This window comes from Gasterosteus aculeatus, chromosome 20 (assembly GCF_964276395.1).
Source record: "Gasterosteus aculeatus chromosome 20, fGasAcu3.hap1.1, whole genome shotgun sequence".
In the NCBI taxonomy this organism is placed as follows: Eukaryota; Metazoa; Chordata; class Actinopteri; order Perciformes; family Gasterosteidae; genus Gasterosteus; species Gasterosteus aculeatus.
Window position 1 is genome coordinate 400043 of NC_135707.1, and position 23547 is coordinate 423589.

Below are 23547 nucleotides of genomic sequence, written 5' to 3' on the forward strand. Positions count from 1 at the left end.
GTGACAACCTTTAAAGTCAAATCATTCCAAAAACTGTCAAAAGTTTTTAATAAATATTCTTGTTATATTTCAGTGGAACCTCATTGGAGGCAGAGGCCAAGACAATGAGAAACAAACATCCGGATTCACCTGTTACCTGTTTAAAAACAGTCTCAGGGTCACATTTATGTTCCTACTGAAACATCAAGACTCACATGTCATTTATCTGACGCTTTTATCCAAAGCGACTTACAATCAGAACATTTCAACCACAAGGACACAAAGTCAGAAGAACAAGAAACAAGAAAGTGTGATTTCATCAAATAAGCCAGTTTACAACTTGCTGTAGATAAGAACCATTATAAGTCCAATGTAAGTGCTACAGTTAGTTAGTGTGTTAGTGGAGGTAGAGTCTGAAGAGGTGTGTCTTTAGTCTGAAGATGTGAAGGCTCTCTGTGGTCCTGATGTCTTCAGAGACCTCCTTCCACCATTTAGGAGCAGGACAGCAAAGAGTGGAGATCTAGTCGAGTGTTTTGCTCTCAGTGAGGAGGAACAAGCAGTTTATCACATGCAGAGCGGAGAGTGCGGGTCGGGATGTCGGGTTGGACCAGGTCCTGGATGGAAGCTGGATCCCATCCATTCACAGCCTGGTACCTGAGCACCATGTTTAGAACTGGATGAGCCACCGGTACCAGTGAAGAGAGCGGAGGAGTGGAGGAGTGAGGGAGAACTTAGGAAGGTTAAAGACCAGTGGAGCTGCTGCATTCTGGATGAGCTGCAGAGGCTGAATGGAGGTAGCAGGAGACCTGCAGGAGAGAGTTACAGTAGTCCAGGAGGGAGACGACAAGAGCCTGAATCAGTACCTTCTGAGTGAGAAGAGGACGTGTCTCCTGATGTTGTAGAGCGAGTATCTACAGGATGGTGTTGTCAGTGATGTTGGAGTCAGGGAGAGTCGGCTGTCGACGTCACGCCGAGGTTCCTGCAGTCAAAGTGGACGTTAACACGGAGTCTCAAAGTTAACAGTCAGGTCCTGTGAAGGAGAATCTTTCCCCAGAAAGAGAAGTGGTTCAGTCTGTCGGGGTTGATTTTCAGGTGGTGGGCGGATCCACTGAGAGACGTCAGTAAGACTTCATTCTACTGATCAGACGGAACGAACACGCACACACACACACATACACGCACACACACACACACACCTATACACACACACACACACACACACACACACACACACACACCTATACACACACACACACACACACACACACACACACCTCATGGAGCTCCTCCTCCTTCCCTCCTTCTCTTCAGAAGCAGCTTCAGTCGGCAGGAAGCGGATGTTCTTCTCTGCAGGTTCCTGTCGCGGACGTGAGGAGGAGAAACATTGATTGACAGCTGCTGATCAGGTGAGGACGCCGACTCTTTCACAAAAAAAGCCTCAGACAGTACAGAACGTGATCAGGGATCAATAACTGCTGGTTTATATTTGCAGATCAAACTCTTTGTTCTCTGAACACCAATGGAGTATATTTATCATTATTTAGAGTCTGTCATGGATACATTTAAATACTCAATCAACCAATTTGTTTCACTATTAGTTGTGTTAAAACAATTAAATAATTTATTTCCTTCTCGCTTGTTTCTTCTGTCTTGATAATATTAACATAATTATAACCATTAGGAGGCTCAGGAAGGGGAGGGGCCTGATGGTCCGCTGGCCAAGGTTGCCACACACACACACACACACACACACACACACACACACAGTTTGATTGATAGGTTGGTTGCTAGTCGATTGCTTATTGTAGGAACTCTTGTCTCCATCGCCACACATTTAAAAGATATTTAAGATTTCATCAGTTTTTTCTCCTTCTTGTGTTGCAATAGAGGTCTGTTAAGACCCCCTCCTTAAGGTCTGGGGCGACCCTCCTCCCAGGGCCCAGACCATTGACAACCATCAAACCAAACTCTGACACAAGCAGCATCACCTGCTGAGCCGTGATTGGACGCTAGAAGACCACCTATCTGTCTACCGGTTTATCTACCGGCCAACGGTCCGTCAGCTCTTATTGTGATGGCGACTTCCTGTTTGCAACTGCTGATTAAAGATCAGAGATAAGAGCCGTTACCATGGCAATTGATTCACACTGACCAATGGCGGTCCCCTCTGTTTGGAGACCTTCTCCTAAATATAGACTATTCCTTTAAATTGTCCAAACACTTAATCCTCTTCTTCTTCTCTTCCTCCACAGGATGTCAAGTAACTGGTCCGTCGTGCAGCGGTTATCCCAGGCTCCGCCCACTGGTCCCACACTGCCGCCCCTTCTCAACGCCTCCAGGTTCCCCCCTCTCATGGACTGGGAGGCTCCCAGCTTCACCCGGGCAGCCCAGTTCCGCGTGGGCGCCACCTTCGTCCTTTTCATGTTCGCTGCCTGCAGCAACCTTGCCCTATTGGCCAGCGTATGGTGGGGGCGTGGCCGGCGGCTATCCTCTCACCTGCGGCCGCTGATGCTGAGCCTGGCGTCGGCCGACCTGGTAATGACCTTTGTGGTGATGCCTCTGGATGCGGTGTGGAACATGACGGTGCAGTGGTACGGAGGAGACGCCCTCTGCCGGCTCCTGTGCTTCCTGAAGCTCTTCGCCATGCACGCCTCCGCCTTCGTCCTCGTGGTGGTCAGCCTTGATCGCCAGCACGCCATCCTGAACCCGCTGGATGCCCTGAGCGCGCACCGCCGCAACAGAGTCATGCTGCTGCTGGCCTGGTGCCTCAGCCTGCTGCTTGCATCGCCTCAGGTAACACATGGCCTCAGGTAACACACGTGCACAGGTAACACATGGCCTCAGGTAACACACGTGCACAGGTAACACATGGCCTCAGGTAACACACGTGCACAGGTAACACATGGTCTCAGGTAACACTGATAAATAATCAAAGAGATTCTACATCGTCTTGAACAGAGTTAATTTTGAGTCCCAATTTAAGTTTAATATAAAACATCAATATTCATGACATGATGATCCGCTGAAGAGACCTGTTTATCTTTCTATGTGATCATGTCACATTACATGTGATCTTTATCATCCTTATTATTTTAATTATTGTCATAAGGTCATTGTTCTCTCTGCGATCCAGGTGAAAGTTCCTCTGTCAGGTGACAGAACATGAAATCCCTAAAGGAATGTTCTGGTTCCTAAGGGAGAGATTAAATGTGTGAAACCTCCTGCTGTTAGCTGGGGCTAACCGCTCCCCTTGGTTTCTATGAGGAATGCTAACAATGCTAACAGGCTGTTAGTCGAAAAGAACAGAACTAAAACAAACTGTTCCCCTGAACCTAGCTGCGGAAACAGCGTTAATGTAACATAGGTAACATAGGACATGAGGACTACAGGTAACATGAGGACTACAGGTAACATGATGATAAAGGTAACATGAGGACTACAGGTAACATGATGATAAAGGTAACATGAGGACCACAGGTAACATAATGATAAAGGTAACATGAGGACTACAGGTAACATGATGATAAAGGTAACATGAGGACTACAGGTAACATGATGATAAAGGTAACATGAGCACTACAGGTAACATGATGATAAAGGTAACATGAGGACTACAGGTAACATGATGATAAAGGTAACATGAGGACTACAGGTAACATAATGATAAAGGTAACATGAGGACTACAGGTAACATAATGATAAAGGTAACATGAGGACTACAGGTAACATAATGATAAAGGTAACATGAGGACTACAGGTAACATAATGATAAAGGTAACATGAGGACTACAGGTAACATAATGATAAAGGTAACATGAGGACTACAGGTAACATAATGATAAAGGTAACATGAGGATTACAGGTAACATGATGATACAGGTAACATGATGATACGGATAACATGAGGATTACAGGTAACCTGAGGACTACAGGTAACATAATGATAAAGGTAACCTGAGGACTACAGGTAACATGATGATAAAGGTAACATGATGACTACAGGTAACATAATGATAAAGGTAACATGAGGACTACAGGTAACATAATGATAAAGGTAACATGAGGACTACAGATAACATGATGATAAAGGTAACATGAGGACTACAGGTAACATGATGATAAAGGTAACACGATGACTACAGGTAACATAATGATAAAGGTAACATGAGGACTACAGGTAACATAATGATAAAGGTAACATGAGGATTACAGGTAACATGATGATACAGGTAACATGATGATACGGGTAACATGAGGATTACAGGTAACTTGAGGACTACAGGTAACATAATGATAAAGGTAACCTGAGGACTACAGGTAACATGATGATAAAGGTAACATGATGACTACAGGTAACATAATGATAAAGGTAACCTGAGGACTACAGGTAACATAATGATAAAGGTAACCTGAGGACTACAGGTAACATGATGATAAAGGTAACATGATGACTACAGGTAACATAATGATAAAGGTAACCTGAGGACTACAGGTAACATAATGATAAAGGTAACCTGAGGACTACAGGTAACATGATGATAAAGGTAACATGATTACTACAGGTAACATAATGATAAAGGTAACATGAGGACTACAGGTAACATAATGATAAAGGTAACATGAGGGCTACAGGTAACATGATGACTACAGGTAACATGAGGACTACAGGTAACATAATGATAAAGGTAACCTGAGGACTACAGGTAACATGATGATAAAGGTAACATGATGACTACAGGTAACATAATGATAAAGGTAACCTGAGGACTACAGGTAACATGATGATAAAGGTAACATGATGACTACAGGTAACATAATGATAAAGGTAACCTGAGGACTACAGGTAACATGAGGACTACAGGTAACATGATGATAAAGGTAACATAATGATAAAGGTAACATGAGGACTACAGGTAACATAATGATAAAGGTAACATGATGATAAAGGTAACATGATGACTACAGGTAACATAATGATAAAGGTAACATGATGACTACAAGGGTCGTCGTGGCGCAGGGGTAGAGAGGGAGCCAGGTTGAGCCCCGGCGGGCCCCATGTTGAAGTGTCCCTGAGCAAGACACCTAACCCCTAATTGCTGGGCAGAAATGGAAAAAAGCCATGGTTAAAAATGCAATTTAAGTCTGCAGTAAAGTTTGGATAAAAGCGTCAAATAAATGACCTGTAATGTAATGTAACATGATGACTACAGGTGCTTAAGCACGTCTTTGGAAACAAATCAGTAGAACACAAACACAACAAACCCTTCAATAAAGCCAATCTTTACCTGAGGTCTGTCCCCCCAGCTCGTCATCTTCCGGGCCATCAGAGTGGAGGCCGTGGACTTCACTCAATGTGCAACTCACGGGAGCTTCAGCCGCCGCTGGCAGGAGACGGTCTACAACATGTTCCACTTCTTCACGCTGTATGTTGTCCCCCTGCTGGTGATGAGCTGCTGCTACAGCCGCATTCTGCTCCACATCCACCAGCAGCACATGAGGGAGAAAGGTAAGACACAACTGGAACATCTTTGTACCATCCCACATGAGTAACGTACCACTAACACACCTTTCCTCAAACTACATGTTATACCTGTAGTACTGGTACGAGGTGTGTAACACACCTGTATCATACCTGTACATCCTGATGCATATCAAACGGCAATACCTTCATGGTGCGACACACTCTCAGCAGGTGAGTCATACCTGCGGCGCAGCGGCACTGGCATCATCCCGAAGGCCCGGTTGAAGACCCTGAAGATGACGGTGGTCATCGTACTGTCCTTCGTGGTGTGCTGGACGCCGTACTACCTGCTGGGGCTGTGGTACTGGTTCCAGCCAGCCATGCTGCGCCTCACACCCGAGTACGTGCATCATGGCCTCTTTGTCTTTGGGAACCTGAACACCTGCTGCGACCCCGTCATCTATGGCTTCTACACGCCCTCCTTCAGGGCCGACCTCGCTGCCTGCTGCCGTCGGACCAGGAGCGCACCCCTGTCGCCACCGACGGCAGCAGGGCGTTAGACTGACACCAACCAATGAGAGGACGGGGGGGTGATGATGTCACAGTCGGAATACGTCTGCATTGGAATTGCCAAATGTCCCCGGAAGGTTCCTCACTGAGAGAAAGGAAGTGAAGTGAAGTGAAGTGAAGTAGTGTAAGTGGCGCCAGGATAAGAGCTGTTTGACCTCTCTAATGCTGAGGAAAGGAGCTGCACTGCTTCCTCCCTTAGCTCCTTTAGGAAACAACGGACCTTACTTTTCGAAAGGAAAGGAGATAATTCCGTCCCACAATTCCCAGCGCTGTCAATATTCAGGGGTCTCAAACTCGCGGCCCGCGGGCCAATTGCGGCCCTCGGGACGATATTTTGTGGCCCCATCCTTAATATGAAAGTGTAATGTTAGTGCGGCCCGCGAGCTTTATACTGTACCCCCACTGTCAGCTGCTGTGTGGGACATATTATAATGTTCTGGTTTCCTACTGTGTGCTTGTCCAGTGAACGTGGCATGCATGTGACTGACATGGGGGGCGGGTCGTGTGTGTCGGCCGAGGTGCAGAGAGCAGGAGGGTGAAATTCAGTTTCCTGCCCTCTTTCGCGCAGGTGATCATGTGACTAGCCGTTAGCATCGCTCGTTTAAGAAAGTTTTCCTTTACGACTCACACTAACAACACATGAATCATCTGACGTCACCGACGAGCGTCTCCGTCCATCACTACGCAGCTTCGATTCACTAGAACAAGTTTGAATTTTCTCTGTTACATGAATCAATGACAACAACATGGCATCTGTTTCCTACCCAATTCATTTTTATTTGGTTTTTATGTGTCAACAGTAGAACATTTTAAAACCACAGAAGAAGTTCAGCGCTTTAAGGATTGGTCACCAAGTTAAACTCCCATGTGGATTTCTTCTTCACGTTTTGTTTGTTCGGTTCAAAAAGCAATTTAAAGCTCTTGGGTGTGTTTTCTTTTTTTAAGGACACATTAATGCGAATAAAAGTTGAGAGAGAAAAGACATTAGAAACATTAAAGCATCTCATTGGTTCTTCGGTCTCTACGTTCTCTACATCTTAGTTTCTCCGGCGCGTCGACAGGCAAAAGAATCTGCATGTAAAAAAACATGAAATATTACATTGGTGTAGAATATGGCTCACGGGTCACATGTCTTTCTTATTGTTATCATTAGTAAAATGACAGAAAAACACCACATTTATCAAACAAAAGAAGCAGAAAAAAATCAAACAATCAAAAAAACAGAGGTGTGCTTTATGTTTTCAGAAACACACTGACTCAACAGTAACCTTTGACCTTTGACCCAGGGATGAACACCTTGATGACTCGTTTGGCTCTCGCCAGAATAGACCAACGAGGTCCAGGTGTGGATCTTAACGAGGGTTTGGGGCTTCGGGGTCTCGGGGTCTCGGGTTCGCTGAACTTACAGAACTGAGGTAATATTTCAGGTGTTTTGGAGCTTTGGTCGAAGTGTTTCTCTCATTCAGTTATTTGGTCATTCTCAACTCTTCACGTCACAATATATGGAAGTATGTATTCACTGTATTCCTTCCAAGAGTATTTATGAATTATAAAACTTGAGAATTTATTTTGTTTGTTTTCGTCCTTCAGCTCTGGAAACAGGAAGCAGAGCAAAAACAATTTAAACAGAAATCAGTGAAAAACTGTTTTTTTTTATCTTTGGATGTTGTTCATCTTGTTTTTATAGAATATTTGGAAGTTTGGTTCAAACTCAACAGAAAGCTGCTGTTCATCTACGTCAAAGTTCAATAACTACTTTCAGACATTATAACACAGTTTTGGATGATCTAAACACGGCTGACGAGGTGGCCCCTAGAGACCGGAAGTAGCCCCCCCGCCAAAATAAAACGTCTCCTTGGCTGACTGTTTGTTCTCCAGCTGCTTCGGAGAGCTTCATGACTCAAACGGTTCAGCACAGCAGCTGGATCAAGTCTTTGACTGAAATATGGTCCATTAATTCTTCCAAAAGAAAAGTAGCCCTCAAATAGTTGGAGGACAAACTCCCAGACTGAGACAAGACTGTGAACCTAGACCCGGTACAAAGTAACACCTGGGCTCACACTTTGGGACCTGAAAGCTCCCACTCTAGAAGCCTTTAAAGACTTTAAACATTCTGTACTTCTGGAGCAGTTTGCTGGTTTAGGACAGTTCAAGATGTTGGATTCTAAACATTCAGTTCTACGCAGGTTCTGCACCTCGAGGGGTTCGGTCCAGGTGCAAGGGGCTCAAAAGATGCTAGACTTTCTTTAGGTCCTGAAAGCCGCACTGGAGGAAGCTGTTGGATCTTCTGTGGTTCCTCTACCAGGGTCAGGGGACATTCAGACCCCCGAGGGGTTCTGGGTGAAGGTCCAGCACAGGATGTCGGCATTGGTACAAAATAATCATAGAAAAATAGGCCTCAGAGGAGGCTTTTGGTTTAGAGGTAGGTTAGCTTGTGGTTCAGGCATTTAGCGGCATTTAGGGCTCTTGGCCTTGGAGGACCGGGGAACACCTGCTCAGGTAGACCCCCTGAGAACCTCCTGCGGACCCCCTGAGGACCCCGCGAGGATCGGTATCTCTCCAGGCCGGAGAAAGGCCTCGAGGACACTCGGCAACGATGGTGAAAAACTCAACTAACAAAAGGAAAAGGTTTTGGTTTAAACGGTAGCATTCGAGACGTCCCGACGGAGATGTCCTCATCTAACGGCACGAAGTCACATGACCTCCAACCTCCCTTTTCGAGGCTCAGATCAAAAAAATTGTGAACTGTTATCAAAGGACGTGGACATCTGTAAAGTACCTCATGGTATCAGATGCGCTCCAGATGTTCCTCAGAGAGACTCATCATCTCTCATCTCAATAATCTCAATACAAAGATAAACTTGAATATCAGTCATTCACAAAGGCTGAAGTGGCTGTAAGGCCACGTCAGGACGAGAGAAGGAGTACCAGCATGGAGGAGGAAGAGGAGATGAAAAGGACAAAGAAGAGGCAGAGGAGGAAGAAGAGGAAGAGTAGGACAAAGAGAACAGGAGAAGGAGGAGTGTGTGTGGTGTTTTATCCGGTGCCGGGCTGGACGGGTGGAGTCGGTTCAACCATGACCATCACTGGAGGATGGGCGGAGTCACTGCTCTGTGGGCGGAGCAGACAGGCACACACAGGGTAATGTAGACCAAACTACCAAAATAAGAGCCCTGTTGGGCAGAAGTCATCTTCTAATCTGTAAAGTCAAATCTGACAATGGAAACTACAACAAAATGTATTTTTAAATGTACAAAAAGCATGAAGCTTATAGCATTAAATATAACATGACTCCTCTACAACTTCCTACAAAGGATTACTCATCTGGACATGTTTGTATGGATTATACATATATATTATACATTACGCATTATACAACATTCACATCATAATCCTTTATGAGCAGGATGGGATTCAATAAATCTGTTCCCAGAACGGGAACCAAACCCACAACCTGATAAGAACAGTAGCCCTTAGAAATGCGAGTAAAACTTTTCAAAAATTTACTGAAACATATAGGCGCAATCCCCATCGCCGTGGCAACAGCGTGAATCACCCAGGCTACCCTCAGCGGTGAACAGCCTTCAGCCACTGACACGCCGGAGTGTGTGCTTCTACGTGTGCGTGTTACCTGGCTCATCTCAATGTTCCCAGCCGCATGACCTTTGGCTCTACTGACACCGCTCAGAGTGGGCGGAGACTCCCAGCGCGCTGACTTCCTGCAGAAGCTGAACCCAGAACACAGCGAGGATGATGACGTTGTTAGTGTGATGATCATGACTGTAGTGGTGAAGATGGTGGTGATGATGGTTATGATGATGGTGATGATGATAGTGATGAGGGTGATGATGGTTATGATGCTGGTGATGATGCTGGTGATGGTGATGATGATGATGGTGATGACGGTGATGATGATGGTGATGATGATGATGATGATGATCATGATGGTAGTGGTGACGATGACGATTGTGATGGTGGTGAAATGGTGAAAAGAGATCATATCACTCCTGTATTAACTTCTCTGCACTGGCTCCCTGTTAAATCAAGAATAGATTTCAAGGTACTTCTCCTCACCTACAAGGCACTTGCTGGTGAGGCGGCGTCTTATCTTAAGGAGCTATTATACCGTTTTGTCCTACTAGAGAGCCGCGCTCTATAAATGCTGGTTACTTGTTGTTACATTACATGTCATTTAGCTGACGCTTTTATCCAAAGCGACTTATAAGCGACAATAAGTCTTAAAAGTAGGATGGGAACCAGAGCCTTCAGTTATCAAGCTCCTCTTTTGTGGAACCAGCCTCTGATGGTCTGATGATGGTTCTGTTTGCTAGTGGTTGTATCTGATGGTGGTTACATCTGATGATGGTGTGTGTGTCTGTCTTGCAGGTTCCTGGGTGGCTGTAGAGTGAGGCCGATTGGAGACAGCAGGCCAGTGCAGCCAGAGACGCCCAACCTGATGCATTGTTGGCCATTCTTCCTGGTGTGACTGGGGGCACGGTGCTCTAGAAGCAGTCCGTCCACCAATGTCGCTGGTGCCTTCTTTTGAAAAGTATGGTTTCTATATATGGAATAAACCTTTTTGTGTTAAAAAAGCCTTAATTGCTATAATCATCTGTCCTTTTTTGCTGTCGCGGAGCCCGACGTGAGGGTGGTTGTCCCTGCAGTGGTCCTGCCATACACCTGCTTACTACTCTCAATATTTGAACCATTTCTGTTATTGATTATTGTACATCTTTTATGCTGTTCGTTATGTACACATGACATCCATGATAGTGATCAAGGTAGAGATGATGATGATGAAGATGATAGTGATGGTGAAGGTGATGATGAAGGTCTTACCTGCGTCGGTATCCCAGTAGAACAAGCAGCAGGCAACAGAGGATGCAGGCGAGGCCGCTGTGAACGCCGAGCAGCAGCATGGACGTGGATCCGCGAGCCTGATTGCAGCCGCAGCTCGGACCGGCTGCTGAAGACAACGTAAGCGTGTTAAATTAGTTGCGCTGGTTTAAGGGGTAACAGAGAGGTCAGAGGTGACAAGAAGGGTCGCCCACCAGCTACGGGGTTCCCTTCCTCGGCTAGAGACACTAGGTGGCGGGTAACCGGGCTGTCTCCGTTTCCATTAAACGCCACCAGCCAGATCTCATACACTGCTCCCGGCTCTGTAGTAAAGACAAACGGTTAACGACTAGCTTAGCATAAACACTGGGGCCAGACAGACAGTTAGCATACTCAGGCCCTTGTACGTAGAATTGCTAATGTAGCGTGATCAGCATCATGGCCAACCCGCAGAACACGCACGCTGTGATACTTCAGGTCATGTTGTACGTAAAAAACCTGCAGTTCATCGGGTAATAAGCGCCTTACTATACCGCCCACTGCGACCATTTAAACGCCAATTCAATGTTTCCTATGGCTACTATTCTGGTTTACATCTGCTTTTAAGAGGTGATGCTATATAAGATGCTATTTTAGCTTGTGTTAGGCTACTGTTTCAAAGTTCAGCTAAAAGAATAAATGTTTCTAGGCTTAGCATTTAGCATTGGAGCTATTTCTTTGTTTCAGAATCTCTTGAGTCCTGTATGGATCTGTTTACTAAACCAGACCTGTAGTTAGTTATACTAGTCTGGTATTGAGTTAGTTAACTAGTTGGTCAACTATTGTATTAAGTAGTACTGTTCCTTTAACTGACCCAGGTGGGAGATGGTGTGGGTGTTGATGTTTCCTGGGAAGGTCTCCTGCCCCTGGACTTCTGGGTTGGAAACCCCACGGTACTCCAGCCTGAAGCCCTCCAGCTTCCCTGGCGTACTGGGCAACTCCCAGTACACCTGCATAGCTGTCTGGTTCAGGAGCTTCGTGAAGAATTTGGGAGAACTGGGAACTGGGAACATACAGAGACACACGGTTTGAGTGTTTGAGGTGGACGGTGTTTTTGGTGTGTAGGGTCGATCCTGTTTTTCGCTGGACTCACCGCCCCCCTGTGTGGTGACACTGATGGTGTTGGACTGCTGGCTTCCTCCCAGAGCAGAGTAGGCCTTCAGGTAGACAGAGTAGGTGGTGGCTGCCTCCAGGTTTATGAACTTGTGGATGAAGGTGGTCTTACTGACGGCCTCCTGCAGCTCGCCGCTGTCTGGGTCTGAGGAGACACAAGATCGAGGTAAGTTGACATATCAGAGATCGTAGGTCAGAGGCAACATCAAAACAAACAAATCCCGCTGAACCTGCCTCCCCTTACCTCCCAGGCGTCTGATGTGAAGGACGTAGCCAATAATCTGCTGGCTGACGTGCTCCGGGGGCTGGTCCCAGATCAGCTGCAGGCTAGTGGAGCTAAGGGCTGAGGCTTGCAGGCCGGTGGGGGCCTCGGGCAGCTCGGGGCCCTCAATGATGGCGAGGCGGGCGCTGGCCTGGTTGGTGCCGGCGCTGTTCTCTGCAATGCATTGGTAGATGGCCTCGTCCTGGGCAGTGATCTGGGTGATGGCCAGAGTCCTGCAGAGAAAGTTTATCTCACATACAAATCTCTAGTCCGGTATCATACTGGTCTCCAGTCCTGTATGATAATGGTCCCTAGTCCACTACGAGTCCACATACTGGTCTTAGGCCTAAATTTTACCGGTCCACTATGATAATGGTCTCAAGTCCTGTATAATACTAGTCTCTGGTCCATTTTCATACTGATGTCTTGTCCTTTGTGATACTGGTCTCTGGCCCATTATTATACTGGTCTCTGGTTCTTTGTGATACTGGTCCCAGGTCCACTATAATACTGGACTCTAGTCCTGTGTGAAACCGGTCCTATGTCCACTCTCACACTGGTCTCTGGTCCTAAATGATACTGGTCTCTGGTCCTTTGTGATACTGGTCTAAATTCCTCTATGATGCTGGTCTCTGGTCCGGTCTAATTGTCTCACGTGTTCCCGTTGGTAAGCTTCACATTGCCGATGGGTTTCAGTAGTTTTCCGTTCTTCAGCCAGATGAGGTGTGGTTCCGGAGCGCCGGACGCGGTGCAGCTGAAGACGGCGCTGCCACCTGCTGGTCTGGATACAGACTGAGGCCACTCGACAAAGTCTGGAGGAGCTAAAGGAACACATCATTACCATCATCATCATTATTATCATACCATCCCCATCATCATCATTACCATCAGCATCATTACCATCGCCATCATTACCATCGCCATCGTTACCATCAGCATCATCATCATTACTATCGTCATCATTACCATCATCATCATTACCATCGTCATTACCATCATCATCATTACCATCAGCATCATCATCATTACTATCATCAGTATTACCATTATCATCATTACCATCGTCATTACCATCGCCATCATTACCATCGCCATCATTAACATCACCATCATCATTATCATACCATCATCATTATTACCATCGTCATCGCCATCATCATCGTCATTACCATCATCATCATCATTACCAACATCACACCATCAGCATCATCATCATTACCATCGTCATCATTACCATCATCATCATCACCATCCGTATCATTACCATCATCATCATCATCATCACCATCGTCATCGTTACCATCATCATCATCACCATCCGTATCATTACCATCATCATCATCATTACCATCGTCATCATTACCATCATCACATCTTTGCCAGGTTTGACCCGATCTAACTCAGTTTGGCCTTCAGATTAGACTTGAATCATTGAAAACTCTGTCAAAACAGCACATGGTGATTGTTCACTGATTAAGGTGTCAAGCGAATGTTTCACATGTTGAGGAGTTTCTGCTGAGGGGGAGTGGTCAGCCAGCCAATGCCGACTTCCACTGATGAGAGTATTTAACCAGAGGTTGAGCGAAGCTTCAGCGTTTGCGAAGCCTCCCTGCACGAAGACGAGCAGGACAAAGACATGGGAGTCTTTCCTGGGCGACTGAGTAGTTGTAGTAGTAGTAGTACTGGTAGTGGTGCTGATAGTAGTACTGGTAGAGTAGTTGTAGTATTGGTGCTAGTATAAGTAGTACTGGTAGTGGTGCTGATAGTAGTACTGGTAGAGTAGTTGTAGTATTGGTGGTAGTAGTACTGGTAGTGGTGCTGATAGTAGTACTGGTAGAGTAGTTGTAGTATTGGTGGTAGTATAAGTAGTACTGGTAGTGGTGCTGATAGTAGTACTGGTAGAGTAGTTGTAGTATTGGTGGTAGTAGTACTGGTAGTGGTGCTGATAGTAGTACTGGTAGAGTAGTTGTAGTATTGGTGGTAGTATAAGTAGTACTGGTAGTGGTGCTGATAGTAGTACTGGTAGAGTAGTTGTAGTATTGGTGGTAGTATAAGTAGTACTGGTAGTGGTGCTGATAGTAGTACTGGTAGAGTAGTTGTAGTATAAGTAGTACTGGTAGTGGTGCTGATAGTAGTACTGGTAGAGTAGATGTAGTATTGGTGGTAGTAGTAGTAGTACTGGTAGTGGTGCTGATAGTAGTACTGGTAGAGTAGTTGTAGTATTGGTGGTAGTATAAGTAGTACTGGTAGTGGTGCTGATAGTAGTACTGGTAGAGTAGATGTAGTATTGGTGGTAGTAGTAGTAGTACTGGTAGTGGTGCTGATAGTAGTACTGGTAGAGTAGTTGTAGTATTGGTGGTAGTATAAGTAGTACTGGTAGTGGTGCTGGTAGTAGTACTGGTAGAGTAGTTGTAGTATTGGTGGTAGTATAAGTAGTACTGGCAGTGGTGCTGGTAATAGTACTGGTAGAGTAGTTGTAGTATTGGTGGTAGTATAAGTAGTACTGGCAGTGGTGCTGGTAGTAGTACTAGTAGAGTAGTTGTAGTATTGGTGGTAGTATAAGTAGTACTGGCAGTGGTGCTGGTAGTAGTACTGGTAGAGTAGTTGTAGTATAAGTAGTACTGGTAGTGGTGCTGATAGTAGTACTGGTAGAGTAGATGTAGTATTGGTGGTAGTATAAGTAGTACTGGTAGTGGTGCTGGTATTAGTACTGGTAGAGTAGTTGTAGTATTGGTGGTAGTATAAGTAGTACTGGTAGTGGTGCTGGTAGTAGTACTGGTAGAGTAGTTGTAGTATTGGTGGTAGTATAAGTAGTACTGGCAGTGGTGCTGGTAGTAGTACTGGTAGAGTAGTTGTAGTATTGGTGGTAGTATAAGTAGTACTGGTAGTGGTGCTGGTAGTAGTACTGGTAGAGTAGTTGTAGTATTGGTGGTAGTATAAGTAGTACTGGTAGTGGTGCTGATAGTAGTACTGGTAGAGTAGTTGTAGTATTGGTGGTAGTATAAGTAGTACTGGTAGTGGTGCTGATATTAGTACTGGTAGAGTAGTTGTAGTATTGGTGGTAGTATAAGTAGTACTGGTAGTGGTGCTGGTAGTAGTACTGGTAGAGTAGTTGTAGTATTGGTGGTAGTATAAGTAGTACTGGTAGTGGTGCTGGTAGTAGTACTGGTAGAGTAGTTGTAGTATTGGTGGTAGTATAAGTAGTACTGGTAGTGGTGCTGGTAGTAGTACTGGTAGAGTAGTTGTAGTATTGGTGGTAGTATAAGTAGTACTGGTAGTGGTGCTGGTAGTAGTACTGGTAGAGTAGTTGTAGTATTGGTGGTAGTATAAGTAGTACTGGTAGTGGTGCTGGTAGTAGTACTGGTAGAGTAGTTGTAGTATTGGTGGTAGTATAAGTAGTACTGGTAGTGGTGCTGGTGGTGTCCAGTGGAGGGAAGCAGGGTTCTGACTTAATTCACCACAGAATCTTAAAAGTTAGGAAATGTTAATTATTATTTAATAATTCATAATACTAGTCTGAATATCATTTAACAACACAGATACTAAACTGTTCTTATTCTCTTCTTGAGCTCAGAGTAGTAGAAGAAGAACTTCTGACTCATTACACTCGTCTGGATGAGATCACTTCTCAGGCTGAACATGAACTTGTGTCTTTGTCTTTCAACCGTACTTTGACCTCTGACCCCCCCGCCCACCCCAAGCAGACAGACAGGTGCTGTCTCGGCTCTGGTTGGTCCGTCTCCCCGGTAACAGGGAGACTGTTTCCACATATGTCACTCCCCTACAATCCACCCCACACCCTCTACACACAGGGGTCAGAGGTCAGGGGATTCATGAAGAGACAAAGTTGATTTGTGGAGCGACGACAACCTTTGACCTTTCACACACTCTGTGACTCAAGTTCAAGAGCAGAACTCACAAAGCAGATTCTGCCTCCTGATTGGCTGAAAACGGACTGGCAGTACTGGTACGTATGTGTACGTGTGAATGTATATACCCAGTATTAGTTTAAGTACATTTCTGACCTGCTGATATGGGACGGGTCTATTTCCTGAGTCAGAATTAAACATGAAGCAGCATTCAATTCTTCTGCTCCACACATCTGTGGGTAACTTACATGACCCTGTTTAACACATGTATGTATACATGTCATTATATTTATATATACATACATAACCACTGTTTACACAAAACAAGTTCAGACGTGATTAAAATATTGTATTTTTTCCATTATAATATAAAACAACTGAAAAAATAATACGCAATCTGCATTTCTTTGAAATAAATATATTGTTTGTGAATATTATCATAAAATAATAAATCCCTAAATTCCCTCATGAGTCCAAAGAGCTTTTTTGATTGTTGTTATTTTCAGAAGAAGCCCCCCTTTTTAAATAAGTCTACATATTCAAATATTCAAATGTCCTTAAATATTCATGAATGTTTGTGATATTTGTGGACAGACGGAGCTTTGGAGTGAATAAAGTCCTCATTGTGAAGTGGAACTCTTCACATGCTAATCATTATTCTAATGAAGCGCTCAGTGTGGGAAACACACTCACACACACACACACACACTCTCACACACACACTCAAACTCACTCACACACACACAATGAGCCTTGGGACCTTTGACCCCGTCCGGCTCCTCCTCGGTGTGCGAGCAGCAGGAGACGAAACAATCGCAGAAAACATCAAGATGTTAAATCTGATTATCAATTATTGCTTCAGCTTCCTTCTGTTTCTGTTTCCTGTTGCCTTTCACAATAAAGCTCATCTCCTCAGGTCAGAAAGGTGTGAAAACATTTTCAAACCAGGTGAAAAAATCCAGGAGGAAGGAGAGGAGGAGGAGGGGGAAGGAGAGAAGGAGGTGGGGGAAGAAGGAGGAAGGAGGAGGAGGAAGGAGAGAAGGAGGTGGGGGAAGAAGGAGATCAGAAGGAGGAGGAGGAAGGAGAGAAGGAGGTGGGGGAAGAAGGAGATCAGAAGGAGGAGGAGGAAGGAGAGAAGGAGGTGGGGGAAGAAGGAGGAAGGAGGAGGAGGAAGGAGAGAAGGAGGTGGGGGAAGAAGGAGATCAGGAGGAGGAGGAAGGAGAGAAGGAGGTGGGGGAAGAAGGAGGAAGGAGGAGGAGGAAGGAGAGAAGGAGGTGGGGGAAGAAGGAGATCAGGAGGAGGAGGAAGGAGAGAAGGAGGTAGGGGAAGAAGGAGATCAGGAGGAGGAGGAAGGAGAGAAGGAGGTGGGGGAAGAAGGAGGAAGGAGGAGGAGGAAGGAGAGAAGGAGGTGGGGGAAGAAGGAGATCAGGAGGAGGAGGAAGGAGAGAAGGAGGTGGGGGAAGAAGGAGGAAGGAGGAGGAGGAAGGAGAGAAGGAGGTGGGGGAAGAAGGAGATCAGGAGGAGGAGGAAGGAGAGAAGGAGGTGGGGGAAGAAGGAGGAAGGAGGAGGAGGAAGGAGAGAAGGAGGTGGGGGAAGAAGGAGGAAGGAGGAGGAGGAAGGAGAGAAGGAGGTGGGGGAAGAAGGAGGAAGGAGGAGGAGGAAGGAGAGAAGGAGGTGGGGGAAGAAGGAGATCAGGAGGAGGAGGAAGGAGAGAAGGAGGTAGGGGAAGAAGGAGATCAGGAGGAGGAGGAAGGAGAGAAGGAGGTGGGGGAAGAAGGAGGAAGGAGGAGGAGGAAGGAGAGAAGGAGGTGGGGGAAGAAGGAGATCAGGAGGAGGAGGAAGGAGAGAAGGAGGTGGGGGAAGAAGGAGGAAGGAGGAGGAGGAAGGAGAGAAGGAGGTGGGGGAAGAAGGAGGAAGGAGGAGGAGGAAGGAGAGAAGGAGGTGGGGGAAGAAGGAGGAAGGAGGAGGAGGAAGGAGAGAAGGAGGTGGGGGAAGAAGTTAATGAACGTATATTCTTGTCTCAAAGGATCCTGAATATTATGAATAATAACAATAATAAAAACGTTTCTACTAGTTTGTAAATGTTTCTTTAAATCACAAATCTTGTTTGTGATTTAAAGAACAAAGAGACGCGTCACGTTCGTGTTATTCTACCAGCGTTAGTTATTATCATTGGTGTGAGTATAACAGGCCTCACGGAGTCCCTTTGTCTACGGACCCCCTCCTCCACTCATGTGGCCCTGAGCAGGTCAGAGGTCGGGGGGCTGCAAACTGGAGTAACACACACACACTTCATGATGAGTTCAAGTTCATTACTCCAACAGTCAGAAGCTGATACACATGATATATATATAAAGTATATATACACATATGCACACATATGGTGTACATGTATTAGTTTTCTATTCAGTACATGAAGTACAGTACTTGTACCTTGTACTACGAGGCGTCCAAGGGCCGTCCTCCTGGCTCTACTTCCTGGTCGGTTGGCTGAACAGACATAAACTCCGGAGTGCTTCAGCGTGGCGTCAGAGATCATCAGGTTGCCGGTTCCCAACACCTGGACGCCCTCCACCCCGATGGAGCGTCCGTCTGCACACACGGACGCGTTACCACGGTTACCACAACAACAACAGCCGCAGGTGTTTCTCAAAGGTGCTGTGGTTACCGAGACGACTCCAGGACACGATGGGCCGGGGGTTCCCCGTGGCGATGCATTCCAAGATGGCTGTCTGGTGGACGTTGATGGTGAGGTTCTGAGGACCGGATAGGATGACGGGTTCTTGGTAGATCCTAAATCCGGCAACTGGACCGGAACCACAAGAAGATGTCAGCAGAGAGAGGGTGGAGGTGTAGTCTGGTCTCACAGTGATATTTCATAGTCCCGCCTTACCGGTGACAGACAGACGGGCCTCGTGGCTGTACCGCGTGTTGGCGATGTTTGAGGCGACGCAGCGGAACAAACCGCCGTCTGCTCTTTGCACGCTGGTGATCTGCAGCACGCCGTTAGGCAGCAGAGTGTACCTGAGCCAGGGTTACTCATCAAATATACATCAAGTACATGTAGAACGTACACTAAGAACATGTAGAACATACAGTCAGTACATGTAGAACGTACACTAAGAACATGTAGAACATACAGTCAGTACATGTAGAACGTACACTAAGAACATGTAGAAGGTACACTAAGAACACGTAGAAAGTACACTAAGTACATGTAGAACGTACACTAAGAACATGTAGAACGTACACTAAGTACATGTAGAACGTACACTAAGAACATGTAGAACGTACACTAAGTACACGTAGAACGTACAATAAGAACATGTAGAACGTACACTAAGAACACGTAGAACATACACTAAGAACATGTAGAACGTACACTAAGAACATGTAGAACGTACACTAAGTACGTGTAGAACGTACACTAAGAACACGTAGAACGTACACTAAGTACGTGTAGAACGTACACTAAGTACACGTAGAACGTACACTAAGAACATGTAGAACGTACACTAAGTACATGTAGAACGTACCCTAAGAACATGTAGAACGTACACTAAGAACATGTAGAACATACACTAAGAACATGTAGAACGTACACTAAGTACATGTAGAACGTACACTAAGAACACGTAGAACGTACACTAAGTACATGTAGAACGTACACTAAGAACATGTAGAACGTACACTAAGTACACGTAGAACGTACAATAAGAACATGTAGAACGTACACTAAGAACACATAGAACATACACTAAGAACATGTAGAACGTACACTAAGAACATGTAGAACGTACACTAAGAACACGTAGAACATACACTAAGAACATGTAGAACGTACACTAAGAACATGTAGAACATACACTAAGTACATGTAGAACATACAGTAAGAACATGTAGAACGTACACTATGAACATGTAGAACGTACACTAAGAACATGTAGAACATACCCTAAGAACATGTAGAACATACACTAAGAACATGTAGAACGTACACTAAGAGCATGTAGAACGTACACTAAGTACATGTAGAACGTAGACTAAGAATACGTAGAACGTACACTAAGAACACGTAGAACGTACACTAAGAACACGTAGAACGTACACTAAGAACATGTAGAACGTACACTAAGTACATGTAGAACGTACACTAAGAACACGTAGAACGTACACTAAGAACACGTAGAACGTACACTAAGAACACGTAGAACGTACACTAAGTACATGTAGAACGTACACTAAGAACACGTAGAACGTACACTAAGTACATGTAGAACGTACACTAAGAACACGTAGAACGTACACTAAGTACATGTAGAACGTACACTAAGAACACGTAGAACGTACACTAAGTACATGTAGAACGTACACTAAGAACACGTAGAACGTACACTAAGTACATGTAGAATGTACACTAAGAACATGTAGAACGTACACTATGTACCTTGAGTATACATTACTGTATTACATACCTGGGGTCCTCAGTGCTCAGTGGGTGTCGGTCTCTCTGCCAGGTGATGTTGGCCTCGGGGATTCCATTGACCTGACAGGTGAGTCTGGCCACGCCCCCCTCGTCCACGGCCACCGACTCTGGGTGAGACATGAACTTAGGGAGGGCTGGGGGGGGGGGGACAGGTTATTGATACGATCAACATGTCCTTATTGTGTTATTGATTTGTTACTGGTAAGTTGTAAAATTGTTATTGTTGTGTAATTCATGTCGTGTGGGTACTGTATGTCATTGACATGTGTCCCGGCCCATAAGGGTCATGTGACTCACAGGCTAGCTTGACTCGGGCCTTGCGGCTGATCAACATGCCGTAGCGGTTCTGGGCGGCGCACTCGTATTCGCCGGCGTCCGTCTCGTCGCTCTCTCGTCTCTTGGAGAAGTTTTTGATGAGCAGCGTTCCGTTGCCGAGCACCGACGCTTTGAGGCCAGTCGCCACGGTGACGCCGTTGCGTCTCCAAGTAATGGATATAGGCCCCTCCCCCTCCACCTGACAGTCCAGCAGCAGGGGGCGGTCCCTCGCCGCAATGACATCACTGGGCTCTGTAAGGAAGGCCAGTTCTGAGGCTCCGCCCACACCTGAGAGGCAGAGGCCAGATGATAAAAAAACATTAAGTTCAATAAAACTTTATTAGTCTGACCGACAGAGGGTAGGTGTTTCTATCCAGCAAGAAGGGAGGAAAAGAAATCAATATGCAATAATTAAATAAGTTATAAATTGATTATTTCATTCATATGAATTATTAGCTCAAATATATTGAAATGTTTTAAAAACAATCCAAAATAAGAGAAGTACTCACTGGTGGTCAGATGATGAAGATGATGATGAGTATGATAATGAAGCTATTGATGATCAACAACATATAATCATTAAAAACAGGAAACATGAATAACGTCAAATGACAAAGACAGTTTATCTGTCAACATCTGATCGTTCTGATCAACCTGTTTTCTCCCTGCTGAATGTTTTCCTCGGGGGGGGGGGTCCTTTGGGATTCTGGGTAGTAAAGAATAATGTTGAAAACGAATAAAACATTGCGAAGTTGAAGAGTCTCGACCTTCTCTGAATCCTTCAGACTAAAACCACAACCCAGGGCCAGGGTCTGGACCAGAATCTGGACCAGGACCTGGTTGGTGTCACCTAAAGGCTTAAAGCTTAAAGTGAGTTTATGAAAATAAGACAATTAACCCGCAAACCTTCACGTGGAGGTCATTGAACGCATCGTTCATCTTCTCTTGTCAACTTGAACTTTGAGGTTTGAGGACCCCCCCCCGGCCCCCCGGCCCAGCTGCTCTCCCCCTCCCTCTATAGTGTGAAAGACAACAACAATGACAACAACAGTGGGACAACAGACACAACTGCCCCCCCCCCCCCCCCCCCTCGGTCTGCAGCTGCTTGTTTTTTTAAATACTTTGTTGCCGAAGTCGTATGTGTACGGACTTTAAAGGCACTCGGGGCAAAGTTGTCATTTGCGATTTTGGGAATATAATATATATCTTTGTCTGCAGAATAAATAAAAGGGGATATTTATTTAGATTGGATTTATGTGGTTTATATTTGTATGATAATTAAATATTATGTGAGTTTATGACTTATTTTTTTATGGATCTAATATTGACAAATATTTCACTTATTATATTATATATCATATATAAAATATAGGGATTTTATTGTGAAAGGTAAGACAGAAGGAAGGAAACAAGGGAGTCTCTGTTCCGTGCTTTTGATTTCATGTTCAGGATTAAATCCATCTGGTCTTCATTAGCAGTCCACCCCCCAGACCTGACCCCCAAACCCCCTACCCCCTCGCCCCCCAGCCCAGACCTAAGGCCCAGACCTGACCCCCAAATCCCCCCCCCTCCCCCAGCCCAGACCTGACCCCCAAACCCCCCCGTCAGACGGCAACCTCAGTCCTGCAGGTCATGAGAGTCTCCGCTCAGGTCAGAGAGCCGGCCCCATCACCCCCCCCCCCCTTTTAGGTGTTTGTTTTTTTTAAATGTCAAAAACGTGAACATGAACTTCACTGAGGGGGAGATTACAGATGTTATGATTTCTGATGGAAATCAACTTATTGATCATCAACAAAACTACACAGTCAGTTACACACACACACACACACACACACACACACTGGTCTTCTGTATGAAAATGAGGAGGATGATGATGAATGTTCAGAGTGACTTTCTATCTTCTTCTGAAAACCAGCTCATGAAAACAACAAATATGAAGCAAATGAAACAGAACATCGAAGTGATTCCACACAAATATTAACTCACATTTTATTGACTATTATTGATCTGTTTAATTGTGTCTAGTATTCATCTGAATCTGGATTCAGGTGAATAACAAAACACACACACTTATATATACAATATATATATATAGCTATTATTATTATTTAGATATTAATTGATGCTTCTCAAACCTGCTGATCTATAATTTCCTATAAAAAAAATAAAAATATATTATACACTTCAAATGTATATATTCTTGTATTTTAAGGAAGATCTCAAACCTGAGCAGAGTCCCATCAGCATCATCATCATCATCATCATCATCACCACCTTTTTCTTCATGTTTGTCCAATTTAAATCCAAATCATCAGAAACAGAGAATATTCCAATGACTGAAGAAGAAAAGGACTGAGGAGGTTCTTTGATGCTGATTTCCTGAAGATCTGATTCAAACTGACCCCGTGAAAGGGGACGCAGGGGGGAGGAGCCTGCCGGGGGGGAGGGGCTTTGACCCTGAGGTCCGCGGGGGGGTCACGTGGGGGGGTCACAGCTGAGGAGCAGATCGACTAAAATGTGATGTGAAATGTGACAATATGCACCTCATGTACAACATGTTCCTTTGACACGTAGCACCAGTACTACATGTTGTAGTAGTAGAAGTAGTGAACGATCA

The 23547-nt window shown here is 45.2% G+C and overlaps 2 protein-coding genes across 5 annotated transcripts; one reads left to right on the top strand and one right to left on the bottom strand.

Moving 5' to 3' along the window:
* The first annotated feature begins 1279 nt into the window (after positions 1-1279).
* LOC120811013 (gonadotropin-releasing hormone II receptor) lies at positions 1280-7008 on the top strand. 2 transcript variants are annotated; one of them, XM_078094244.1, is made up of 4 exons: positions 1280-1385; positions 1867-2772; positions 5284-5485; positions 5669-7008. In XM_078094244.1, the coding sequence occupies exons 2-4, from the start codon at positions 2233-2235 to the stop codon at positions 5998-6000; spliced, it is 1074 nt and encodes a 357-aa protein (XP_077950370.1). In that variant the 5' UTR covers positions 1280-1385; positions 1867-2232; the 3' UTR covers positions 6001-7008. The 2 variants fall into 2 exon arrangements, with proteins under 2 accessions (XP_077950370.1, XP_077950369.1); XM_078094243.1 differs by having other exon boundaries at positions 1281-1385; positions 2232-2772.
* Positions 6767-23336, bottom strand: LOC144389472 (immunoglobulin superfamily DCC subclass member 3-like). Of its 3 annotated transcripts, none has more exons than XM_078094239.1 (14): positions 23156-23336; positions 20913-21218; positions 20605-20749; positions 19023-19153; positions 18798-18935; positions 18563-18721; positions 12916-13081; positions 12243-12493; positions 11979-12143; positions 11700-11888; positions 11062-11169; positions 10850-10976; positions 9642-9738; positions 6767-9121 (listed from the first exon to the last, which is right to left on the bottom strand). In XM_078094239.1, the coding sequence occupies exons 1-14, from the start codon at positions 23214-23216 to the stop codon at positions 9047-9049; spliced, it is 2118 nt and encodes a 705-aa protein (XP_077950365.1). In that variant the 5' UTR covers positions 23217-23336; the 3' UTR covers positions 6767-9046. The 3 variants fall into 3 exon arrangements, with proteins under 3 accessions (XP_077950365.1, XP_077950363.1, XP_077950364.1); XM_078094237.1 differs by having other exon boundaries at positions 10850-10973; positions 23156-23335; XM_078094238.1 differs by lacking the exons at positions 6767-9121; positions 9642-9738 and adding an exon at positions 9940-10044 and having other exon boundaries at positions 23156-23335.
* Positions 23337-23547: the final 211 nt, after the last annotated feature.

Coding starts and splice junctions, on each gene's coding strand:
- LOC120811013 (XM_078094244.1), top strand. CDS start 2,233: ATGTCAAGTAACTGGTCCGTCGTGCAGCGGTTATCCCAGGCTCCGCCC. Junction 2,773..5,283: donor TGCTGCTTGCATCGCCTCAG/GTAACACATGGC, acceptor CTGTCCCCCCAG/CTCGTCATCTTCCGGGCCAT. Junction 5,486..5,668: donor GCAGCACATGAGGGAGAAAG/GTAAGACACAAC, acceptor ACACACTCTCAG/CAGGTGAGTCATACCTGCGG.
- LOC144389472 (XM_078094239.1), bottom strand. CDS start 23,216: ATGAAGAAAAAGGTGGTGATGATGATGATGATGATGATGATGCTGATG. Junction 18,936..19,022: donor GGCCCGTCTGTCTGTCACCG/GTAAGGCGGGAC, acceptor GTTCCGGTCCAG/TTGCCGGATTTAGGATCTAC. Junction 12,144..12,242: donor TCACATCAGACGCCTGGGAG/GTAAGGGGAGGC, acceptor GTGTCTCCTCAG/ACCCAGACAGCGGCGAGCTG.